Source organism: Salvelinus sp. IW2-2015, unplaced genomic scaffold (genome assembly GCF_002910315.2).
Source record: "Salvelinus sp. IW2-2015 unplaced genomic scaffold, ASM291031v2 Un_scaffold1073, whole genome shotgun sequence".
Classification (NCBI taxonomy): Eukaryota; Metazoa; Chordata; class Actinopteri; order Salmoniformes; family Salmonidae; genus Salvelinus; species Salvelinus sp. IW2-2015.
Window position 1 is genome coordinate 173,189 of NW_019942716.1, and position 18,210 is coordinate 191,398.

General features: G+C 40.2%; 1 protein-coding gene across 1 annotated transcript; it reads right to left on the reverse strand.

Moving 5' to 3' along the window:
• Window positions 1-300: 300 nt before the first annotated feature.
• LOC112069665 (SPARC) lies at window positions 301-17,897 on the reverse strand. The gene is made up of 10 exons (XM_024137027.2): window positions 17,799-17,897; window positions 6,253-6,320; window positions 5,968-6,006; window positions 4,892-4,988; window positions 3,744-3,865; window positions 3,422-3,542; window positions 2,321-2,454; window positions 1,778-1,926; window positions 1,276-1,424; window positions 301-768 (listed from the first exon to the last, which is right to left on the reverse strand). Exons 2-10 carry the CDS (start codon window positions 6,310-6,312, stop codon window positions 740-742), a joined length of 900 nt encoding a protein of 299 aa, XP_023992795.1. The 5' UTR covers window positions 6,313-6,320; window positions 17,799-17,897; the 3' UTR covers window positions 301-739.
• Window positions 17,898-18,210: the final 313 nt, after the last annotated feature.

The following is an 18,210-nucleotide window of genomic DNA, read 5'->3' on the forward strand; positions in this document are numbered from 1 at the left end:
CGATGTCACAAAGTATAAGAACGTCAGTAAACGTGCTAAAGCGTGAGAAGAACGCTCAACCTGCGAGACGCTTCCCTCGTAGAGTTGAAACAATCATTTCCTTTTATTGTCTCAATCATTTTTCAGTACACCTATCCCCTTGTTGTGTGGCAGAATCTATGTCAGAAAACAAACCTGCGGATAGTCAGGCCTTCATTTAAAAGCAGTAGTCAAGTGTCAAACAAAACAACGAAGATGACAAAAGGAGTGAGGACACCAAAACAACTAAAATATTTAGAAAAAAAGCAAATGAAAGAAGCATTTATTTAGAAACTTTATTTTTTAGATTTTTACAAAACTTGTCTCCTCCAAAGAATGTTCTAATTGATGTTATTAAATCCAAGCCCTGATCACGTGAACACAATATAAATGTTGTGAACATCAACCATTATCACAACCCATTCAACATACATTTACATCTTTCTCCCGTCAAAAAGCATCTTTCTGTTACTTCCTCTAATCTATCTGGTTAAAAAGGCTTATTTATTTGCACAAACAAGAAAAAAAGTTGCATCATGATCACGTTTTGTGATTTGTTAGTTCAGACTGTGCATGTGTCTTTTTCAGCAATTTTAGTGGTGTAGGTCGGTCGTTAATTAGTTGTAGTTAGCACCGTTACTGTGTTTCATTAATTTAGGGATGAGCTTAGCACCTCGTCCCAATAGAGACTAGTTTTCATACTGTAGGTCAGCTGATGAGCTTAGATGACAAGGTCCTTGTCGACATCCTCTGAAAAAAACAAACAAGCCCACCATTAACAAGCAATAATGAAATGGCCGTTTCAATTCAAAACCAGACAGTAAAATAGAGGGACGGGAAGATATGTCTGAAATGGTACCCTATGCCCTATACAGCCCATAGGACTCTGGTCAAAAGTAGTGCACTATATAGGGAATAGCGTGCCATTGGACATAGGACTCTGGTCAAAAGTAGTGCACTATATAGGGAATAGGGTGCCATAGGACTCTGGTCAAAAGTAGTGCACTATATAGGGAATATGGTGCCATTGCCCATAGGACTCTGGTCAAAAGTAGTGCACTATATAGGGAATAGTGTGCCATTGGACATAGGACTCTGGTCAAAAGTAGTGCACTATATAGGGAATAGGGTACCATTTCAGATACAGACAATGAAGGCATTTTAATAGTCCAAAGAGGGCCTTGGTCCTCCTGGTTTCTTTGAGGCAGTAAAATAACGAGTGTAAACTATGAACGAGGTGTTTTTAAAACTACTCACGCTCCTTGATGCTGAAGCAGTTGGCCCACTCCTCCAGGGCGATGTACTTGTCATTGTCAGCGTCACACTGCTCGAAGAAACGAGTGGTGCAGTGCTCCATGGGGATGAGAGGGGCGCGCAGGGGGGCCAGCTCTGTGTGGGACAGGAACCTACAACAACACAGAACACCTGTTACGAAGCATCTACGTAGGCCTTATAAAGGATTTATGAAGGCTTTATAAGCTATAGTTTTAGACCCTAGAAAACCCATATGATCCTTTAAATAGTCAGCATTATGAAGAACGTAGCATTGTCAGTTGCTTTTTTTTGCTCATAAAACAATACATTCAGGCTGCCAATATCCTTTCTGAGACATTGTAGAAATGTCTCATTATTGATGTCCTGACTGGTACAGAGTTGAATCAAAGGTATAGGCCCAAGCAAGCCTGTATTTGTGTGATGTTGAAACAATCCAGCTGAAGCAGAAGACAGGAAACTCTTCTTCTTCTTCTCCTCAACCTACCCGTCGACGGGGTGCTGGTCCAGCTGACCGAACTGCCAGTGGACGGGGAAAATGTACATGTTGTAGTTCTTGTCAAAGTCGTGGGCCAGCAGGTCCAGGGAGTGCTCTCCAGCCTGCAGTCTCTTCTCATTCTCATAGATCTTCCTCACCTGCAAGCCAAGTAAAACATTATTATTATTTTTTTGCAAACATTAGTTTGTCTAATAATCTTTGAATAGAACAAACTGATAAATAAATCCCAGTAGGATTGGATGCACAAAAGGAGTCGACTTCATAGTGAGAGCAGAATGTCAAATCCTATAATCATATTATTTTGGTATTTTGGTTTATTCATTATTTTCGACCCATCCGCAGAGTTCGGTAAATGAACGTAAGCAAAATTAATTGGTTCTGTGCTGTGTTTAATAATGATTTTGACCCAACCTCAGTAGGCAAACATGCAGTAAATGGGTTGTGTGCAGTAAATGGGTTGTGTGCAGTAAATGGGTTGTGTGCAGTAAATGGGTTCTGTGCAGTGCATATATAGTGGCTAAGTGGACTTACTCTGAGCTTCTGCTTCTCAGTCAGCAGGTTGTTCTCCTCATCGCGCTCGTACAGGGTGACCAGAACGTTCTTCAGCCAGTCCCTCATACGCAGGGGGAACTCATTCAGCTCAGCATCCATGCAGGCCTCGATGACTGGAGAATAAACAGGAAGGAGAATGAGTTATACGTCAGAGCTATTCTGTCCACACAGGGCTCAGTGACTGGAGAGAAACACACAGGAAGAAACATTAGGTATGGTCAGAGAGAAAAAAACWAACAGAGAAGACCCAGGAACAATTGGAGAAGGTTCGTTTAATGACCTATGGTCCCCAAGGAGCCAAAGAGTTTCACTTAATTAAGTCAAGTAAATCATAGTCAGGAAGTTGTTCTGCAATTAGGACATTCAAGTCAAAATCTCCAATCCTATTTTTCAAACAATTATGGTCAAGCCCTTTGTCATAGAACATAAAACCCACAACTCACACAAAATGTGACCTTTGTGTCCATTGAAATGTACGGTTGATGAGCACAGCCCCATAGGCAATGATTTTGTACCTTTTTTGTCTAATCCCTTGGTTGAATACTGTACCTGACATTTAGAGGCCATTAGTTTTTAAAACGTTTTCTTTAAAAATGTTTGCGTCCACAACGTGCAACAACATCCTCTCCACCTGTGCCCTTCAGTCCTAAGGTACTCATCACCAACAGTGAGAGACACATGGGTTTGATTCTGTTTAATGACAGACATTTAGCTGCAGATTCAGCGGTAGTTTGAGAAGGGCAGCGATGCAGTGAGCATGCCACAGCTTGCCTTCCACTCTAAGTGTTAGGTTCCTTAAGGCAAAATCCCTCTAGTTCAGCCCATCAATCATTCCCCTGGAGAAGCTTTCAGCAGGGATTCAGCTCTAAGACAGCATAACCAATCACACTGGGGACGGAGTCTCAGAGGAAAAATATGTCTCTGGGGGATTCTCAAAAAGGTTAACTTTTTTTTGCACTGAATTGAATGGTTGTATTAAAACGTTCTCAAATGGTCCCTGTGAGGATAAAATACGTTGAATTGAAATTAATTTAATACAATTCAATCCATGAATGTTTGTAACTATAAAGCATAGCTCACATTTGCATGGCCCGATGTAGTCTAGGTGCAGTTTGTGGCCCTTCTTGGTTCCCTCCAGACTGCACTTGTAGGCAAAGAAGTGGCAGGAAGAGTCGTAGGTTGTGTTGTCGGTGGCGCAAACCTGGGATACACAGATTATATTCATGAATCAGATATAGTCAGAAATTACAGTATATCAAGAATGAGCCAATGATGCAAATAAGTAGTAGCATTATTGTACAGGTCAAGGTTCTATTAGGAACAGTGTTAAATATGAAACATCTAGGCCTACTTGATGTTGGTCTGAACAGATTAGAATATGATATATATGATGATAGCTCACATGCTCAAACTCTCCAACGGCAGAAGAGCAGGTAGTTGGGTCCTGGCAGACACACATGGGGGTATTCTCCTCATCCACCTCACACACCTTTCCCTTCTTGCAGTGGTGGTTCAAGCAGGGGTCTACGAAGGAATCGGAAACAAATCGTTCAAACATTCTGGAACATTAAAAATGGAACATATCGCAAGTGTTCTTTTGCCCTTGAATTTACCGCTAAGTTATTCAACAGACAGATATTCCTGGCGGTAGTTAGCGGAGAAGGAGTGTGGCGGCGCCCCTGCCAATTAGGAGAAGGGTTTATTTTACGTTTCCAAGAAGCTTACTGGAACCATTGGGTGGAACACATGATGATAGGTCTCTTTTTTGAGACAGAAGCAATCTGTCATTACCAACGTGTCCCCTCTCCCCTCCTCTCTCTCTCTCTACCATCTAGCCAACATCTCACAACACAGCTGCTGCAAAGGAGCACTGACATACAGCTTCATTTGATTGCTGTTGTCATACCTCTACTAAACCTAAGCAGCCTAAAAGATATACCAGCCCAAGGATCATCAACTAGATTCAGAGTTTTTCTTGAGTGGATGATCAGGGGGCCGGATATATAATTACAAAAAAATGGGTAGACCGTAAATTGACCAAAAGAAGCCCAAACAGATATAATATTTGACTAAAACATAATCATTTCAAACCTTGCTTACATTTGTATAAGATCACATGTCTCTCTATTATGCGTGGGAATTGTTTGGAACAGATTTCCAAAGTTAAAATCAATTGGAGCTGATTTGCTGCTGTTTTTACAGTCTTTCATGTCCAACAATAAAAATGAAAAAGAATCTTATTTTTTCTTCACTCAGATAACTTCGGGGGCCAAATAAAACCCCCCTTGGGCCAAATTTGGCCTCTGGGCCACCAGTTGGGGAACCCTGTAGTAGCTATTGTGTGTTTAACGTTACAATAATAGCTATATATTACTGTAGCCATGCAGACTGTTAGCTTGGTGAATGTTCCCAATTATCATTGTAATATGTGGTAAACTAGGACTTTATATAAGCTTCCCTTCACAGAAGGCATTGGGGATTAGGTATTGTTTTCTCACAACGTCTGTCGAGCGACAGTAGTGATTAGCGATTACAATGACTTTTGCTCACTCTCAGCGGTGACCTCCTCCTCCTCCTCGACATCGATGGCCTCGTCAAAGTCTCCAGTCTCTACCTGCACTGGGTTGACCCCCACCTCTGGCTGTGCCTGAGACAAACCAATCACACCATGGAGCCGTCAATAGAGACATAGTACAGTTGGAATCAACACATTTAAAGTGAATATATACCATATCAAAGATAACAATATTCTATATAAGCTATGGGCAATGCTCATAAATTGGTCGCACAATTTTAGTACCAGAAAAGGAAGCTGTAGCTAAGTCTCTTTAGTTATCAAGCGGCACGGCAGAATAAAGTGTACTTCAGACAGGTCTAGAGAGAGGTCTAGCAGCCTGCAGCTGGATGGGATGGACAGAGCCTGACCCACATGTGGTGAAGCCATTAAAACGTCATGGTTTCCTGTCCGCTGTATTTATAACCTGTGGGATTCTGCTCACTCTGTCTCAAGCTACATTACAGAAAACGGTCAACATTTAAGGGAAAAATCCTCTGTCACAAACAATGTTTGAGATTAAATTATTTCAGTCAAAGTTGTACTGTTGTTTTAGTTTGTTAACTTGTCAAAAGCGACACAGAGAGAGTAAAGAATAAATCTATTGTCAATGTTTTACATCTGGCTGTGTTTGGATTCCTATATTGCAAATGTTTTACATCTGGCTGTGTTTGGATTCCTATATTGCAAATGTTTTTCATCTGGCTGTTTTTTGATCCCTGGATCGCTAAATGTTTTACATCTGGCTGTGTTTTGATTCGTATATTGCAAAATGTCTTTCATCTGGCTGTGTTTTGATTCCTATATTGCAAAATGTTTTTCATCTGGCTGTGTTTTGATTCCTACACGACACTATTGCTAATTTGCTCCCACCTGTGAAAGTGTCTACTCACTGGGCACAGATGTAAATTCCACGTCCATTCCATGTTGGTTCAACGTAATTTCATTGAAATGATGTGGAAACAACGTTGATTAAACCAGTGTGTGCCCAGTGGGTATGTTCAAGTTGTGTGATGTTGTCCCCCTAAGCACACCTGTCCATAGAAATCTGTCAACAAGTCAATGACCTTACCTCCTCAACGACATCATCAATGATGGGCTCCTCCTCGGTCTGAAATGGTTAAGACAATGGTGTTATTATGATTGTTTGCCACACACTCACCCACTCACTCGCACACTCACTCACTCACTCACTCGCACATGCACACACACACACACACACTCGTGCACACACACACTCACTCACTCACTCACTCACTCACTCACTCACTCACTCACTCACTCACTCACACACACATACACACACACATACACACACACATACACACACACACACGCACATCAAAGGGACACTTACAATGGAAGCGGTGAATGCCTGGCCAGCTAGGCACAGGAGGAAAACAATCCACACCCTCATCGTTCAGTCTAAAGAGAGACACAAAGAGGAACATTTTAATACACATTACACACATTCAATTCAACAGACGTTTGGTTGATAACGAGGTGCAGTTGAGGTCATACACCTTTCCAGTTTACCGCCTGTCTAGAGCAGCACTATGTGCTGTATTTCTGTACACGGTGTACAAAGTGTACGGGCCAGACACAGTCCAGACATTTACTCAGGCGTGGTCAAACAAGTCATGCAGGGACAAAAACAAGATGTTACTCCAAGAATCACAAAGGCTCATGGGTAGCGTTTTGGTTCCAGACAAACCGTTCACTGTCCTGTCTGATTATAGGGAGATAGCTATGTTCACATTCTTTGTGGTTAGCTCAAATGACTGTCTTCAATTCAATCACCGGAGCTGAATTCAGTCTCCTGTTCGACATCGTATTTCCACCTAGTTAACCTCTCTAGGGTACGTGAGACTTAGAAAAGTCATGTTGAATGTAGTCTAGTGCTAGTAGTCTACAGTATTACATATGAGGTCTCCTTGAGATTTGTTTTAGTGTAGACTAAAAGAAAAGCTGCCTGTTGAAAGAGCACTTGGAATCCGATGGAACATTGAAAGTGATGCGTTTACCTTCCGAGTCACTGTCAAGAACAGACCCCTTACTAGAAGAGGTATTCTCTCAACTGTCAGCTCTGTTTATGACCCATTAGTTTCCTCGCCCCGTTCGTATTAAGGATAGGCATTTCCCATTTTTGGAAATGTGGGAAATATTCGGTTCAGACTTTTCAACCTTTACTCACCCACTCAAAAATATTGATATTGATCAATGAGATTCCAAACTATTTTCACATTCTCAAAAAGACAGTCAGAAGTTTGTTGAATTCCCAATGTGTTATCCCTATGCTTTCAACCATTCCAATGGAAAAACAATGTAGGATATTTGGTTTAGTTGGCATCTACAGTTGAAGTCAGAAGTTTACATACACCTTAGCCAAATACATTTAAACTCAGTTTTTCACAATTCCTGACATTTAATCCGAGTAAAAATTACCTGTTTTAGGTCAGTTAGGATCACCACTTTATTTTAAGAATGTGAAATGTCAGAATAATAGTAGAGAGAATTATTTATTTCAGCTTTAATTTATTTCATCATATTCCCAGTGGTTCAGAAATTTACATACACTCAATTAGTATTTGGTAGCATTGCCTTTAAATTGTTTAACTTGGGTAAAATGTTTCGGGTAGCCTTCCACAAGCTTCCCACAATAAGTTGGGTGACTTTTGGCCCATTCCTCCTGACAGAGCTGGTGTAACTGAGTCAGGTTCGTAGGCCTCCTTGCTCACACACGCTTTTTAAGTTCTGCCCACACATTTTCTATAGGATTGAGGTCAGGGCTTTGTGTTGGCCACTCCAATACCTTGACTTTGTTGTCCTTAAGCCATTTTGCCACAACTTTGGAAGTATGCTTGGGGTCATTGTCCATTTGGAAGACCCATTTGCGACCAAGCTTCAACTTCCTGACTGATGTCTTGAGATGTTGCTTCAATATATCCACATTATTTTCCTACCTCATGATGCCATCTATTTTGTGAGGTGCACCAGTCCCTCCTGCAGCAAAGCACCCCCACAACATGATGCTGCCACCCCTGTGCTTCACGGTTGGGATGGTGTTCTTCAGCTTCCAAGCATCCCCCTTTTTCCTCCACACATAACGATGGTCTTTATGGCCATTTTTGTTTCATCAGACCAGAGGACATTTCTCCAAAAAGTACGATCTTTGTTCCCATGTGCAGTTGTAAACTGTAGTCTGGCTTTTTTATGGCGGTTTTGGAGCAGTGGCTTCTTCCTTGCTGAGCGGCCTTTCAGGTTATGTCGATATAGGACTCGTGTTACTGTGGATATAGGTACCTGTTTCCTCCAGCATCTTCACAAGGTCCTTTGCTGTTGTTCTGGGATTGATTTGCACTTTTCGCACCAAAGTAAGTTAATCTCTAGGAAACAGAATGCATCTCCTTCCTGAGCGGTATGATGGCTGCGTGGTCCCATGGTGTTTATACTTGCGTACTATTGTTTGTACAGAATAACGTGGTACCTTTAGGTGTTTTGACTCCCAATGATGAACCAGACTTGTGGAGGTCTACAATTTGTTTTCTGAGGTCTTGGCTGATTTATTTTGATTTTCCCATGATGTCAAGCAAAGAGGCACTGAGTTTGAAGGTAGGTCTTGAAATACATCCACGGGTACACCTCCAATTGACTCAAATGATGTCAATTAGCCTATCAGAAGCTTCTAAAGCCATGACATCATTTTCTGGAATTTTCCAAGCTGTTTAAAGCCACAGTCAACTTAGTGTATGTAAACTTCGGACCCACTGGAATTGTGATACAGTGAAATAATCTGTCTGTAAACAATTGTTTGAAAATTGACTTGTGTCATGCACAAAGTAGACCAACTTGCAAAAACGACAGTTTGTTAACAAGAAATTTGTGGAGTGGTTGAAAAACAAGTTTTAATGACTCCAACCTAAGTGTATGTAAACTTCTGACTTCAACTGTAAATGTGTTATCACTGTGCTTTCACTAACATATATTTTTGTACTTATACAACAACCTAATGTGTTATCACTGTGCTTCATCTAATAGAACAATCAAATGACCTGGGTTGCAGTTGAGATTACATCAATAGTACATTAATAGTACATCAATATTATGTTAATAGTAGTACATTAATTGTACATTAATATTATGTTAATAATAGTACATTAATAGTACATTAATAGTACATCGATAGTACATCGATAGTACATCGATAGTACATTAATATTATGTTAATAATAGTACATTAATAGTACATCAATATTATGTTAATAATAGTACATTAATAGTACATCGATAGTACATCAATAGTACATCGATAGTACATTAATAGTACATGATCAATGCTGTTTGAGATTCTGCACAGATTATTATAGCAATCTCCACAGATCTGAAGCCTTTGCATGTTATCTTGAAGAAGACATGTATAGTTACAGTAACCTCAAAATGTGGCCATGGATGTGTTACTCATTTTCAGGTTGAACAAATACATTAGTTTGTAAGATAGCCTTAACTAAAGTAATATTGAATTGTGTTTGGTTGACAACCCAACCAAATATTAACTAGGTATATAATGCCTCGATAGTTTAATCTGAACTACTGGCTAAATCATTTTCTTTAATTTAGATTTTTGGTTTAGTTGGAGACGTGAATCCATCATATCATTTGTTAATCCTATCAGTCCCGCGATCCCAACTAAAATCAGCTTTTCATTTATCTGACTTTCATTTATCTCCATGTCCAGACCTATATTTAGCCTCACAAAGAAGTGTTTTAACATTTTATTTTCAGGACAACAAGGACTACAAGTAGAACACAAAATAGTTAGTAATAAACAGTTGCTTTCATGAGTTTTATGCACAAATTGACAAAGGTCTGCCGACTCAAAAAAAACGGATAAAAAAAAAATATATATACAATTATATGAAAGCCGTAAGTAAATAAATGGTTTGCTCAGTGGGAAATTAATATTGAACCTGTCAGTGACAACTGTGTGGAGTTTGTGACAGCAACTAATTCTACGTATTATAGTATCATAGACACTACAGTATGACGGGGTTTCCTCTGATCTTCTATGTAGAAGAACCCCTTAAAGTATTATAGACACTATGTCCTGAGATTTCCTCTGATCTTCTATGTAGAAGAACCCCTTACGTTCTAACGACTCTTGTATAGCTTGTGAGAGTCATAGATCAAAACATGTTGCATGTATGTGTTCGTGAGAGTCTCAGCTTTTCATGGATAACTTTTAATAGTTTGTAGCTCAAACTATTCGGACTCTACATAAGTTTATGTAAAATGTCCCAGCCCCAGGTCCCTTGATCCACCCTTGTCTTACAAACACCGCTCTAGCTCAGTCCCTGTTAGTCACACAGACGAATGGTTTTGGTTGAGATGGAAACGTGATTCCAACATATCATTTATTAATTTGTAGACCAACGAATTAAAACCAGACTAAGTCGGTGGTACAGATGGAATTATACAAGCAGAAGATGCATCTCCTTCAAATGCTCATATTTGGTTGCATTGAAAACCAAACACAATTCAATATCCAGTTTACAAATTAATCCTTTACATGTTGGATTGAAGTTAAAGAACACAGACTAAATCAAATCAAACTTTAAATGCACCTTGAATAAAGTTTGATTTGATTTAGTCCCATTTTTGGTTGAGACGTGAATCTAGCATATAAATGACTAACTGTAAGATCACATCTGAAATCCACCAAAGCTTGAAACCCTAGGCCTATACGTATTGTCTATTTTTCGTGGAACACTGGGTTGGAAATGAAACATTATCTGTTTATTACTTCCTTAATGCCATATAGGCCTAAATAGTCTCATTGTTGATATAAGACTTATAACGCATGGTTACAGTTCATTTGCTCTGTTAAAACCCCCTAGAGTTGATTGATGCACCGGTGCATCAATCTAAATTACATAACAAAAACCTCTCCATCAAAACCCATCAGTTTAAGATAGAGATATCTTGGCATTGGATGCGTCTCAATCCACTACATCTGTGGTGAAAGGTGTCAGAGCTAGAGCGATGTTTGTCAGACCGTGAGACGTTGTCTGCCACAAGTGTCAGGAGGCTCGTCTGTAGTCGGCACCGTCGATGTGCCAAGTTCTGCTTGGTAGAGTCTGAACCGTTTGGGCTACAAAATAATGGGAAGCCACTGTGGAAAGGGGAGATTCTCACAATGACGTTCTCCATTTTGTTCTACGACTCCCACAAGTGTCACGGGACTCGCCTGAAGGTAACCACTACCGATTTTTTTTAAACAAATGGAAGTATGAAGGTAGTTTTGTGCCTTGTTTTATATATATATATATCACCGAGATTTAGGACGGACACTTCAAAACCTTGTTTCTTATGATTTATGTTTTGACTGTCTGTTTTGCCATTCATGAATCTGTTATTCAATGCAGTTCTCTGGGCTTTAGTAGTAAAGGCCAAATTCAATATTTTCTCAAATCATTTTTTTTTATATATATTTTTTATACCAAAAAGTCCAAATCAAATAGCTAAATAATCCATAGTATGACCACCTTAAAACAATTCTCCAACCACTTAGACTTACAGGGGTTAAACCTACCCTTTGGAATGACTTTGATAGCGACGGTGAATCTATTTAGTTACTTAGAGCTCTCTGATCATAGCACATTGGTAGTAGTCATTGACAACTATCATAGCTAAGCTGGGCTTGGTAAAAACCCTGGATGGAAGACCAAAGGGTAGCTGTAGATACATCAACTCTCCAGTAGGAGGTGCTGTAGACGGATCAACTCTCCTCTAGGAGGTGCTGTAGATACATCAACTCTCCAGTAGGAGGTGCGTAGATACATCAACTCTCCAGTAGGAGGTCTGTAGACGGATCAACTCTCCTCTAGGAGGTGCTGTAGACGGATCAACTAGGAGGTGCTGTAGATAGATCAACTCTCCAGTAGGAGGTGCTGTAGATAGATCAACTCTCCAGTAGGAGGTGCTGTAGATAGATGACCTCTCCAGTAGGAGGTGCTGTAGATAGATCAACTCTCCAGTAGGAGGTGCTGTAGATAGATGACCTCTCAGGAGAATGCTACCTGCCCCAATGCATAGTGCCAACTGTAAAGTTTGGTGGATGAGGAATAATGGGCTGGGGCTGTTTTTCATTGTTCGGGCTAGGCCCCTTAGTTCCAGTGAAGGGAAATCTTAACGCTACAGCATACAATGACATTCAGCATCACAATGTCACCGTGCACAAAGCAAAGTCCATACAGAAATGTGGAAGAACTTGACTGGCCTGTACAGAGCCCTGACCTCAACCTCATCAAACACCTTTGAGATGAATTGGAACATTGACTGCAAGCCAGCCCTAATCGCCCAACATCAGCGCCCGAACTCACTAATGCTCTTGTGGCTGAATGGAAGCAAGTCCCGGCAGTAATGTTCCAACATCTAGTGGAAAGCCTACCAGAAGAGTGGAGGCTGTTATAGCAGCAAAAGGGGGGACCAAGTCCATATTAATGCCCATGATATTGGAATTAGATGTTCGACAAGCAGGTGTCCGCATACTTCTGGCAATGTATGAGTGACCTTTGCTTGGTCGGGAACTCTGGATGTGGAAAAATGCAGTGACTCTGGCAGAAGTTGCAGAGGATGACATCTTCAAATACTGTGAACAAGGAAGGTTCTCTGCTTTGAAAAATGAAAAAAATAGAGTGTTTTTTTCACTTAGAACTTGGACATCCACCTCTAACAAACATATAGCTAGGTAGTATCTGAAAGGAAGCTAGCGATGTGACAACCTTCAGTGAAAACAAAAACACTGCTACCAGCTTCAAGAAATGTCTATATTTAGCTTGGAGGTTGTACTGTGTTGCCAAACTTCCCATCTAATGATATTTCAACATATTTATACTTAGTTTTGTTTTCAGTTCAGTGGGAGGATGACTGACGTAACAGCAAAACAAATTATTTTATTTGGAAAGCGGTGTTCATAATCAAACAGGGTAGAGGTATAGGAAACAGAGGTATACAGAGGCCTTTTCAGCAGCCATTTCATTTAGAGGTTTGTTGGGTTGGGGCGTAAACTAAACTGGGAGGGAAACAGCAGATCTCAACGGTTTTCAAAGAAGCTTTAAAGGCTGCAGGATTAGGGAATTCTTTCTTCTTCTCCAGGGTGATATAACCGGTGGTTAAATGGTTTGAAAAAGAAGCCAGGTGGCTATAGGGGGACTAGGGGCTCAGCCTCTGTGCATGTCAGTCAGAGGAGAACCTCAGCATGGTAAATAGACAAACATTTACCGGCAGTAAATGTACATTTTGAAAAACACTGGAAAAGTCCCTCTCAAAGACTCAACGCACTTTTGAACTCATGCACTTACTTAGAAATAAAATATAAAACAATTCTACRAAAAAGATTAAATTAAATCAATCTAGTCATACGGTGTTAGTCTTGAGAATTATGCTGACAAAATATTTTCTGAATGAGTGTTATTTCTCTGGATAACTGGGCCCAATGAGACACATGATGCATACAGGTAACAGGTGGTATGGAACTTTTCACAAGACACCTGTCCATTCAATTCACTAACCTTTACTGCAATCCTCACAATATGTCAAATGTTGAGAACCAATTCCAGAACCTTCAGGTATTTTCATAATGTATATCCCTATTTATATGTTGTTGTTCTTTGAATAGCAAGCTATGTACATGTAATCCATCTTCTACCATGCTTGAAATGACACCTTTGACAACAAATCAAAGTACTCCATCCGAGGAAAAAAATCTCAGGAGGAGCAAATCTCAGGAGGAGCAAATCTCAGGAGGGGCCAATCTCAGGAGGGGCCAATCTCAGGAGGGGCCAATCTCAGGAGGGGCCAATCTCAGGAGGGGCCAATCTCAGGAGGGGCNCTCAGGAGGGGCCAATCTCAGGAGGGGCCAATCTCAGGAGGGGCCAATCTCAGGAGGAGCCAATCTCAGGAGAAGCCAATCTCAGGAGGGGAAAAATCTCAGCAGGGGAAATCTCAGGAGGGGAAATCTCAGGAGGGGAAAAATCTAAGGAGGGGGAAATCTCAGGAGGAGAAAATCTCAAGAGGGGCAAACAAAAGAGGTTTTGAAAAGGTTTTCTATTGACACCCATGGCCTATTCCTAACGCATGGGACCTCTAAGCTACACAAAGGAGAGAGGGAGAAAAGTCAAGGACTGATATATGGAGTCCATGTAACCCAAGTTAAGACTTAGTTACCTGACCCGTTTAAATCATCCCTATCCCACCATCACATCTCTCTTTCTCAGGGGGTTAACCTTAAAGCAGTGGGTTGAAACATGTGACTAAGATACATATCTGAATGGAATTCCTAAGTCCTATAATTTAAATGTGTGTTAAACCCTTTCTCTGTCATTCTCTCTAGACTTAAATCCTCTCAGTTGGTCTACTGGCCCTAAACACACACCTGTCTCATAAAAAAACACCAACAGTTTCATAATCCTCCAGTTAAATAATTTAACAATTTACCACAAGCTGTAACTAATACAAAATCTGTGCCAATCAGGTGTTTGAGTTCGTATTGAGTATAAAGTTTGCTCTAAAGGTTTTTATTTATTTTTTAATATGTGCATCCAATATATTTCACTCTAAAGTCTGACCTGGTGTGGTATACAGTATGTTAGTCATTTACTATGTAACACAAAAAGCTCTTTTGTCATCTACAGTGGGCTAGTCAGTCTGCAACACTGGATACAGGCCTTCAAGACCCTCGTCTCGCTAGCTGGCACGGAGCCAGAGGAGTGTCGCTAGGCAATACGCTCCCGCTTCCTTCCACCTTAGGAACCGTATATCTCCTCCTCTGAGTCTCTCTCACACACCCATCCTCTTGTTTCCATCCCCTTGTGATTTTGTACATTTGCTTAGTGGTTGAAGGAGTGAGATCTGGCATTCCTAGTCTAGCTAACACTCTATGGTTAATTCCGCTGTTTTTTTTGTTTATGCTGACTCAGGGGTTAAAATGTTTTCCATTTCCACGTCAGACTGTTGGTGAAGAGATGGCATGAGCACAATAGCTTCCTTCCTGTCCAGGATTAGAGCTTTCTTAGGGTTGCCATGCAGCCAATCCAAAATATCCACAGTCCTTTCGCTCTTTCTTGACCTAGTTTAAACTTTAAACTCTGCACAACAATAGCTACCATTCAGCACATCGAACCAAACAACTATTTTTATTTAGGGAAATGCGACTTCCTCTCATACTAAGTGAAAGACAGTTAAATAAAGTATTTGTATTCATCAAAAGGCAAGAGGATATGTGAAGAAAAAAAACATTCCAATTCATAAACAGTTTGTTTAGTCGTTAACTCAAACCTGAATACTTCACTCAGTTCACTGCTAAACTGAAAAAAGACAAATAGATCCTATAAGCCAGCTTTGATTTCTCAACGGGTGAAATGTGCTTTTCCTGAAAAGCTGACAACTTCAATACATGATGGAAAAAAATGAAACATTGACTAATATCCTAATGGTTATATTCTTGTACAAAAAAAAAGGCAAGTGAGAATAAATGGTTGTCACTTTTCTTTGTTTTAAAGGTATTTATTTGTGTTCAAAGTTGCAGTAATTCTCAGGCAGAACAATGGGCAGAGAGTGTGTTATGTCAGCCTTTCTGTCTGAGTTTGTCAAACTCAGAGTCCATCAGAACAGACATCTGCAGGATCTCACAAAGAGCCTAAACAGCTGGTGGGTATTGTCATGGTAACGTGCATTCCTGTTGATGGAAGTAATTGGGAGTGGAGGGAGGGAGGGATCTGTGTTGAGATTGCTCCTCTCTCTCTTTCTTTATCTCTCTCTCTCTCAATTCAATTCAAGGGGCTTTATTGGCATGGGAAACATATGTTAACATTGCCAAAGCAAGTGAAGTAGATAATAAACAAAAGTGAAATAAACAGTAAACATTAAACTCACAGAAGTTCCAAAAGAACAAAGACATTTCAAATGTCATATTATGTCTGTATACAGTGTTGTAGCGATGTGCAAAAAGTATAAAATGGAAAATAGATAAACATAAATAGGGGTTGTACAGTATTTACAATGATGTTTGTTCTTCACTGGTTGCCCTTTTCTTGTGGCAACAGGTCACACATCGTGCTGCTGTGATGGTACACTGTGGTATTTCACCCAGTAGATATGGGAGCTTATCAAAATTGGGTTTAACATAGCCTGTCTTCTCTTGAGAGCCAGGTCTGCCTACGGCGGCCTTTCTCAATAGCAAGCTTATGCTCACTGAGTCTGTACATAGTCAAAGCTTTCCTTAAGTTTGGGTAAATCACAGAGGTCAGGTATTCTGCCACTGTGTAGTCTCTGTTTGGGATCAAGTAGCATTCTAGTTTGCTCTGTTTTTTTGTTAATTCTTTCCAATGTGTCAAGTAATTATCTTTTTGTTTTCTCATGATTTGGTTGGGTCTAATTGTGCTGCTGTCCTGGGGCTCTATGGGGTCTGTTTGTGTTTGTAAACAGAGCCCCAGGACCAGCTTGCTTAGGGGGCTCTTCTCMAGGTTCATCTCTCTGTAGGTGATGGCTTTGTTATGAAAGGTTTGGGAATCGCTTCCTTTTAGGTGGTTGTAGAATTGAACAGCTCTTTTCTTGATTTTGATAATTAGTTGGTATCTGCTCTGCATGCATTAATTCTGCTCCGCATGCATTATTTGGTGTTTTATGTTGTACACTGAGAATAGTTTTGCAGAATTCTGTATGCAGAGTCTCAAGTTGGTGTTTCTCCCCTTTAGTGAAATGTGTGTTGGTGAGCGGACCCCAGACCTCACAACCATAAAGGGCATTGGGTTCTATAACTGATTCAAATATTTGGTATTGCTATGCTGAATTTGATGTTCCTTTTGATGGCATAGAAGGCCCTTCTTGCCTTGTCTTTCAGATCATTCACAGCTTTGTGGAAGTTACCTATGGCGCTGATGTCTAGACCAAGGTATGTATAGGTTTTTGTGTGCTCTAGGGCAACGGTGTCTAGATGGAATTTGTATTCGTGGTCCTGGCAACTGGACCTTTTTTGGAACACCATTATTTTTGTCTTACTAAGATCTCTCTCTCTCCCCTTCTCTCTCTGTGTCTCAATTAAATTCAAAGGGCTCTATTGCCATGGGAAACATATGTTTACATTGCCAAAGAAAGTGAAATAGATCATTAACAAAAGGGAAATAAACAATAAAAAATGAACAGTAAACTTTACACTCACAAAAGTTTAAAGGAATAGATACATTTCGAATGTCACATTATGCTATATACAATGTTATAACAATTGGCAAATAAAGTACAAAAGGAAGAATAAATGAACATAAATATGGGTTGTATTTACAGTGGTGTTTGTCCCCCCCCCCCCCCACTCTCTCTCCGGCTTTGTCGAGCCCCATCCCCTCCACCACCCCTCCAAGTAACTATGTGGCAACAATACTTGTGTAACATTGTGCTGTTCTAATAGATAATTCCAGAACTAGTTCCTATGCTGTCTGTATACTTTTGCACAGCTTTTCCATGAATGAAAAGGTACAGAAATTGTTTGATTATAACTTTTCTATATTCTGTTGAACTAAATATTATATTGACAATCGAGTTTCAGAATAAATATTTACTAATTTCAAAGTTTGCACCGAAAGAAAAAAAATCTTTCACTTTTGCACCATGATATATTTTAACTTTCAAGGTGTGGTCAAGCAAAAAACWATTAATTTCCTGCACAACTTGAATATAACCACAGCAAAGCCTCCAATCACTGTCGTTCAGGTAAACACTCTGAAATACTATCACATAGTTCAAGTATCACAGCAACTCAAAACAGTGCAGAACGTTTCCAATGCAACATTAGTTGAGAAGTCCTTACTGGTTAAGTCACAGCATGTCTTTGAGGAGGATACTCAGTCTTACCTTCAGAACACCAACAAGCAGAAAAGCCAAAGGAGAAGTCAGCTGTCAGAGAGGACTAGGACTATCTAACAGCTACACAAGTTCACACAGAAGACATTTGCTGTGGGCAGGCTCAGGCAGACCCCCTAACCCCATCCCTTCCTCAGAGGGTGGGACGTCTGACAGACGCTCCTAAATTTAACTCTATGCTCCCTTCTAGACAGCAGGAACTCGCAAGGTTTATGGATTCTACAGGGGCCTATTTTGCTTTGTAGTTGGGGKTTTTTGGTACATTGTTTAGAGACTGGGTGGATCATCTACATGCATTTCAGAAGTGACACCAACTTTGTGACATTTTAGCATAGCAATAGAAAATGTATAGCCTTAAAGACAGTCATATATGGCAGCTGTCGTTTTATATTATTTGCACTGT

Coding starts and splice junctions, on each gene's coding strand:
- LOC112069665 (XM_024137027.2), bottom strand. CDS start 6,312: ATGAGGGTGTGGATTGTTTTCCTCCTGTGCCTAGCTGGCCAGGCATTC. Junction 6,007..6,252: donor AGGCATTCACCGCTTCCATT/GTAAGTGTCCCT, acceptor TAACCATTTCAG/ACCGAGGAGGAGCCCATCAT. Junction 2,455..3,421: donor CTACATCGGGCCATGCAAAT/GTGAGCTATGCT, acceptor TTTATTCTCCAG/TCATCGAGGCCTGCATGGAT.